Here is a 7,410-nt window from a genome sequence, read left to right as displayed (position 1 = left end):
AACTTCTGTGGCACAAACCCCCTAACAATTTTTACATGTGCTAAGTGCTAGTGGACATAGCGCCTAAGTACCCTATAAGTTACTGAGATTATTCTGCCGGCATTAAAAGGCGGTGGCCCATTCTTTTGGTAGCGACCTCCATAGCGGTAGACAGTGACAGCAATATGTGGCGATAGATCAATAGACAGCCCCTGCTGGCAGCACCACCGCCCCGCCCTGACCCTCACGCCCCTGAGCTGCGATAGGCTGACGTCACTGGGGCGCTTTGACATGCGGCAGGGGTAGCTCTAAATATTTGAGGACCATACCGAAGGGAACTAATTAGTAACCTAAGGCAACAACTATATAGTTACGACGCACCCCTTCACACGGTCACGCAGAGGCGATAGATAGAAGGCGATGGGTTGATGCCGGAAATCGACGTCTGTTTGCTTACGGCATAGGAGATGATGTTCTAGACGATTCCGGGCTGGCCTTGGAGCCCTCTTCATTTCTTCGTTCTCTTCTTTCCCCCGCCCGTTGTCACGACCAACGCTCCGCTACAAGGCCAGACCGACAAGCAAACTTCCACGATGCCGGAACACGACCCTTTCGTCCTTTCTTACTCTCACCTGAAGGACTTCCCTCGAGAAAAGGAGGCTCTCCATGCCTTGAGGAAAGTTGCTTCCCTGGTGAAACCTATTATGCGGGCTCGAGGATGGGTGGTTCGGGAATTAGCTGAATTCTATCCCGATCAGCAAAACTTGCTGGGTAGGTACGCCAGCCGTCCCATACACCACTATAGACCGCTAACCACAAAGTGCGCAGGGTTAAATGTGAACAGAGGACAGAAGATCCTCCTGCGGTTGCGATACCCCGGCGACCGTACCCTGTTCCTCCCCGCTGAGCAGGTGGCAGACACCATGCTCCACGAGCTCTCCCACATTGTCCACGGGCCACACGATGCGAAATTTCACGCACTCTGGAACCAACTGCGGGAGGAGCACGAAGCTTTGGTGCGGAAGGGCTACACTGGCGAAGGATTCCTCTCGGACGGCAAACGCCTTGGCGGTCAGCGGATCCCCATGCACGAGGCCCGCCGCCTCGCAAGGGCGGCTGCAGAAAAGCGACGCGCACTTTCTGCAGGCTCCGGCCAGAGACTTGGCGGCGCCGCGCCTCGGCCCGGCGAGGACATGCGCCGGGTCATCGCCTCCGCCATCGAGCGGAGAAACCGGACCTTGCAGGGCTGCGGAAACACCAACCATAACGAGAGCGAGATCCGCGAGATTTCCGACACCGCCTCGCGGAACGGGTTCAAGACGCAGGCAGAAGAGGATGCCGCGAACGAGGCAGCAATCGCCCAAGCTCTTTGGGAGCTTGTCCAGGAGGATGAGAAGGCGAAGTATGGGAGCTCGTACATCCCGCCAAGCGCTAAGAACCCGGCAGGAAATGGTGGTAGGGGAGCCGTAGTTTCCACCCAAGACAACCTAGGCCAACTACAGACCCAGCAACAGCATGTACCCGAACCGTCGGCTGCAGGCTCGTCGACGCCGGAGGTGCCGCCCGCCTCCTCTGGACCATTTTCTGGGTGGACCTGTGGTATTTGCACTTTACACAACCCCACAGAGTTTCTGTGTTGTGATGCCTGTGGCACTGAGAGGACAGCAGAGAAAGCAGCGAAACGGTCCAGGCCAGCAGCGGTTGTTGACTTGACAGGGAGCCGGGCCAAGGCTGCAAAGAGCAAGGCCACGGATATTGCTCAAAATCGAGCCCCTGCACCGCCAGCGACATGGCAATGCTCTTTCTGTGGGAATAAGATGGAGAGACAATGGTGGACTTGCTCGACCTGTGGTAAGATGAAGGACAGTTCTAGATGAGACTACGGAACGTGATTGGTATGCCGGGTTTCGACGATGTATTTCTAAAGCGTCGTTTTCTACCAAGATACCCTTCGAATGCGACTATTTGGTTGTCATTCCCGTCTTTCCTTGATATGATCACGAACGGTTCCCCCCATAAGTAGTTACGCCGACTTGGCAGTGGGATAGATTGGCCTTAATTGGAGTTTACCTAACCTACCCTCAGGCGGAGAGATGCTTGGTCACCCGGGCCGTTTTGTAGTGTGGGGTTTCTGTGCCGTGTTACCCGGACTTGTGAAGGAATCCATTTTCCTTGTCAACTGCCTCCTTCAAACCTGGGTGCCTATCTAGATTGTTTGGCGAGAGATGGAACGCCGCATTGTATCCGTATTAAGTTAAGACACAGGGAGGGTTATCACGCCCGAGAATCGGCTCCGTCAGCAACGGGCCGGGACGTCATCATGTCGGCCCCACAACTGTCGGCCAAAAATTGCCGGTGGCTTAACATGGAATCAGTCGGTCAACCTATTTTAGCTCGCTGAACTCGGCTCCTCTACTACTTATCAACGGAGCTTACTTTCCGTGCTCTGTCGGTCTCTTCGATTTTTTGTCTTGGTCTTCCGCCAACAAGCCGAGAGACTCGATTCTAGCGAGCTCGATTGGTGGGGTCGGGAGGAGCTTGGGTGCTGTCCCAAGTCCCAACCAGCTGGGAATCGATTCAATGCATGTACTGTACATACATACATGTACTGTACCTTCACTAGCATCCTTCTACTATCACTTGTCTCAGTCATATGTCCAGCTCGTCGCCATGCATTTATTCCTTTTGGTATCGGCAGACTTGAGTCTTAAAATTTTCAAATCCAGATCTACAACTAGGGCGGTTTATTAAGATACCTCATTCACTAGATCCAGCAAGGAAGTTGCATCCCAGGTGGTGTTGCAGTTTTCGGTGCCGCCAGTCCCCACTAGGTGCTGATACCGGGCTAGGCTAGGGGTCACACGTGATGGGTTTTGAGCAATCAGAGAAGCTCGCAACTCCGCCTTGCCGCCAAGCGTACCCACCTGAGAAATGGTGGACTCCTGACTGCCCCTTCCGCCAGCATTCTTCCCTTGTTCTGGATTCCTTCAACACTCCTCCGGCACTCCCAAGATACACCCCCCATGCTTTGCCGGGGCGCGATATGTCACCTCGTCACTCCTCCTCAAGCGATCATGCCGCCGCCGAAGGATCTGTGACGATGGACCAGGGCTCAAAGCTGCCGCACCCTCGCAACGAGCCGGCTTCAGTTAGTGACGCGCGCGACCCGACCAGCCTCGCCGAAGACCAACATCATGGCGCCTCGCAATCCCCCCCCAGGGCGCTCTCTGCCCTCGACGCCTCCGCGGCTGCGCCCGAAGGGTTGAGGCCAACATACCCGAGCCCCCTCCGACTTCCGATACCGCACACAACGCCGGGACGGCTCGCTTTCTCTGTCATGCAATTCCTCCCGGTCCCGCTACTCGTGTTGAGCAGCTTGAAGACGGTTGTTCTGGCAAACGAGGCTCTGGGGAGGCTGTTGGGCATGATACCGGAGGGGGCTGGACAACAGAGCACGGCGGCCGTAATGGATGGGTTACTTGGCCAATCTCTGTCGCAAGTAGGAGTCGACATGGCCCAGGAAGGCCGGCCGATCTGGGTTGACTGGGAGCACTTTCTGGACGCCCTGATAAGCAAGATGGGGACCAGGGAGACCGAGACCGAGACCGATACTTATACCCCCAATATTGCAGGCGACGACCGCACCTCCACTTCGGGCGGAACTGGCCCTTCACCACCAAGTGTCACGCATCCGCATCAGCATCCGCCTTTGCAGAACGCAGTCATCGAAGTCATCATCTCCAGGAAGGATCTCAACAAGACCACGTTCGATTCGGGAGCTTATCCAAACACCACCCCCTTTCAGATTTGCGCCAAAATGATCGTCACCGTCTGGGAGCTTGACAAGAATGAAACATATTTCACCCTCACCTTCACCATCACCGAATCTCAGCACCTGTCCTACCCGCTCCCGAGAGTAGCAAGTGCTGCTGTTATCGACGCGGCCAAACAGGTGTCGGTACCGAGCTCTAACCCACCCTCTGACTGCCCTGGCCACAACCCCGGCGTGCCACCACACAGAATCAGCCCGGGTTCGGTCTCTCTGTCGTCAAGTCCGTTTCTTCCCTCGGGCACGCCATCGAGGTCGTCATCGTCGAGTGCCCTGTCTATTCTCCAGAAGATCATCGTGATGAAAGACGCTCTATTAGACAACACGCAGACGCCTGTCTTAGCCATGTGGAAGGATGGCAGCGTCGGCTTCCCAAACAGAGGTGCGACTCCCCGATTTCCGTATTACATATTAGGGCAAACAGATACTAACACCATCTAGCCGCCCGGAGGTTATTTAGCAAGTCAGTCGACATGGATAGTCGCATGGACGGATTTGATCTCGTAGGTCACGAACACGTCACGCCAGGGTTTGTAAGTTAACTTGTCGCAGTTGCCAGCTTGGGATGTTTGGAACGAGGACTTTAGCAGGAAGCTTGAACCTGCCGAGTATCCTATGTCGGTACTCCTCCGCACCGAGACGCCGTTTACGGGTCGTCGGATCGGCATGTACGACAGCGACGGGAACAAACTGGCCTTTGTAGTGGCCGGCGAAGTGATACGAGACGACATTACCGGCGAGTTCTTTGCCGGCGTCATCACTGCCCGGGATGTTACCAAGGTGACCGATATGATCACACAGATCAAGGAGCAGGACGAGGAACGATTCAAGCTCATGTGTGATACCATGCCACAACTTGTTTGGACGGCTACACCGGACGGGATGCATGACTTCTACAACACCCGTTGGTATAACTACACGGGCCTTTCCGAGGCCGATACGCTTGGACTCGGATGGAGAAGTGCATTTCACCCGGATGATCTGGAAGATTCCGATAGGACATGGGACCACTCGTTGCAAACTGGCGAGCCATATGTGACAGAATATCGGTGTCGAAGCAAGACAGGACAGTGGAAATGGTTCATTGGCCGGGCCCTGCCACTGAAGAATAAGCACACTGGCCAGATCGAGAAGTGGTTTGGTACGTTGATACGAACGCCAAGACATAACTCGAGCTCCCGCACTAACAAGGCGACTAGGCACTTGCACAGATGCAAACGAAAGTATCGAGACCAGGCTCATGGCCAAGCAGACCCGGCAACAGCTCTTGAGCGTCATCGCCCATTCCCATGTCACTATTTTCACCGTCGATCTAAATCGGAAAGTCACCATGTTGGAAGGGGCGCTGATATGGGATACCCTGGGCGAGGACACTGCCCTGGATGGAGTTGGGTCGCCATGGTATATTGGGGAGAACGTGTACGAGGTCTTCAATCGCCTTAATTCCCAGCTGCCACATGGGCAGCGACCGCAGTTCTTGGAACCTATCGAATGCATACTGTCTGGCCTATCTACGGAAGACCTGGATCTCCAAGAACACGAGATAGGTAAAGACCCCCTGCTCTGCACTTATAGCTCGTCTTTCAAAGCCCTAACCTTCGAGAACAGATGGACATTTCTTCCGGACACGATTCCTCCCTGTCTTTGGAAAAAGGAACATCGACGGCAGGATTAACGATTCTGCCCTTGAGGGCGTCATCGGCGTGATTCTCGACGTGACGGAACTGAAGTCTAAGGAGGCGGATATCGAAGCCCAGGCGAGGGAGAAGCAGCAGCTAGTGGCCAATGAAGCCGCCGCCAAGGAGGCGAGCAGGCTGAAGAGCCAATTCCTTGCCAACATGTCTCACGAGGTCCGCACACCAATCACCGGAGTCCTCGGCATGGCTGAACTCCTCCTCGACCTTGAACTCGGTCAAGAGCAGCGAGAGTACACGGAGAACATCTATCGCTCGGCGAGCGCCCTTCTTACTGTCATTAATGACATCTTGGATCTCTCCAAGGTCGAATCAGGCCGACTAGATATTGAGGAGGTGCAATTCTCTCTCTCCGTCATCATCAGCGACGTTAGCAAAATGCTTAGCTTCGCCGTGGAGCGCAAGAGTCTCGATTTCCAATCCGACATCGCCTGGGATATTGAGAACGATCTCGTCGTCATTGGAGACCCGGGCCGCGTGAGACAGATCATCACAAACATACTCACAAATAGTATCAAGTTCACGAACCAGGGGTACGTCAAGTTCTCAGTTCTGAAAGAACGAGAAACCGCAGAAGTGGTCGAGATCAGGTTCGTCATCGAAGACACCGGCATTGGGATCGAGGAGGACGTGCGTAGGCGCCTGTTCCAACCATTCAGCCAAGGCGACGCATCGACAGCAAGGATGTTCGGGGGGACCGGGCTGGGTCTGGCTATATCCAAGAATCTCTTGGAACTGATGGGCGGAAGGATAACTCTTGAGTCGACGCTAGGCGCAGGCACCACGGCGTCATTCTGGATCCCCTTCAACAAACCGCAAGGATCTCACTCGTCTCATTCGGTTCGGATCGAACCGCTCCCAGACCGATTGCAGTCGGAAATGAGCGTGTCTTGCAACAGTTCAGAGTACGAACATATAATGGGGCCATCTCCGCCCGATGCGATAAGTCCGTTGGAGAAACCGAGACTCTCGTGGCATAAGAAGTCGATCAGTACCCTCGCTCCGGGGCTTCTGTCTGATGACGACCTCGCACCCGTTGATCGCTCCAAGATCAACATCCTAGTCGTGGAGGACAATGCGATAAATCAGCAGATCGCAACAAAGACCATCAAGAAGCTGGGATTCAACGTGACCGCTGCTTGGAACGGCAGGGAGGCTCTCGACTACCTGACCGCCGCCAAGGACGGAAAGCGGCAAAAACCTGACATCATCCTCATGGACGTCCAAATGCCCGTCATCGACGGGTACAAATGTACCCATCTCCTCCGACACCACCTGCCGTATAAATCATTCATAAGCAATGTGCCGATCGTTGCGATGACGGCCTCGGCGATCCAGGGAGACAGGGAGAAGTGCAAGAAGGCCGGCATGGACGACTACCTTGCAAAACCGGTCAAAAGCAAGACGCTGGAGAGGATGCTCGTGAGATGGAGCACCATGAAGCGACGGCCCACCCTATCGCCGCCGCTGGGATCGGAAACATCAGACTGCTCCGAGGCGAACGAGCACTGTGATAACGCCGGCATCCCGGGGGTCAGCCACGACAGCATGCTGCTCACGCCCCCATTCGGGCCCAACTCTTCCGAGAGCAGCGAGGACAGGCGCAGCCCCCTCGCGTCCCGGCCGCTGACCAGCACCGACATGCAGGAGACGCACTTCGCGTTCGCCAACGCCCTGGCGCGGCCCGAGTCGATCCAGACGGTCAGGTTCCCAGAGTCGGACGAGCTGGCCATGCAGTCCCGCGACGACAAGCTCATCGACCTCGCCGCGACCTCGACGGCCGCTGCCCAGCACGGCCACCACTCCCTCCCCCACTCGCTGCAGTCGCCGTTGCCGGTGGGCGAGGCCCTGACGGAGGAGAACATGGAGAGGCTGGAGAAGGAGGAGGCTTCGAAGCGGCGCGCCTGA

General features: G+C 55.7%; 2 protein-coding genes across 2 annotated transcripts; both read left to right on the top strand.

Moving 5' to 3' along the window:
• Nucleotides 1–572: 572 nt before the first annotated feature.
• Nucleotides 573–1,856, top strand: QBC33DRAFT_451778 (WLM domain-containing protein; the record flags this gene model as incomplete). The annotated part of the gene is made up of 2 exons (XM_060424624.1): nucleotides 573–750; nucleotides 808–1,856. 2 exons carry the CDS (start codon nucleotides 573–575, stop codon nucleotides 1,854–1,856), a joined length of 1,227 nt encoding a protein of 408 aa, XP_060283273.1.
• Nucleotides 1,857–3,079: 1,223 nt separating this feature from the next.
• On the top strand, nucleotides 3,080–7,410 carry QBC33DRAFT_452071 (putative signal transduction histidine-protein kinase; the record flags this gene model as incomplete). The annotated part of the gene is made up of 5 exons (XM_060424634.1): nucleotides 3,080–4,190; nucleotides 4,250–4,311; nucleotides 4,361–4,949; nucleotides 5,008–5,355; nucleotides 5,417–7,410. 5 exons carry the CDS (start codon nucleotides 3,080–3,082, stop codon nucleotides 7,408–7,410), a joined length of 4,104 nt encoding a protein of 1,367 aa, XP_060283272.1.

The sequence above is a fragment of the Phialemonium atrogriseum genome, assembly GCF_030411735.1.
Source record: "Phialemonium atrogriseum strain 8032-3 unplaced genomic scaffold QBC33scaffold_13, whole genome shotgun sequence".
Lineage (NCBI taxonomy): Eukaryota > Fungi > Ascomycota > Sordariomycetes > Cephalothecales > Cephalothecaceae > Phialemonium > Phialemonium atrogriseum.
Note: the sequence above shows the minus strand (reverse complement) of the source record. Positions and strands in the feature narration are given on the sequence as shown.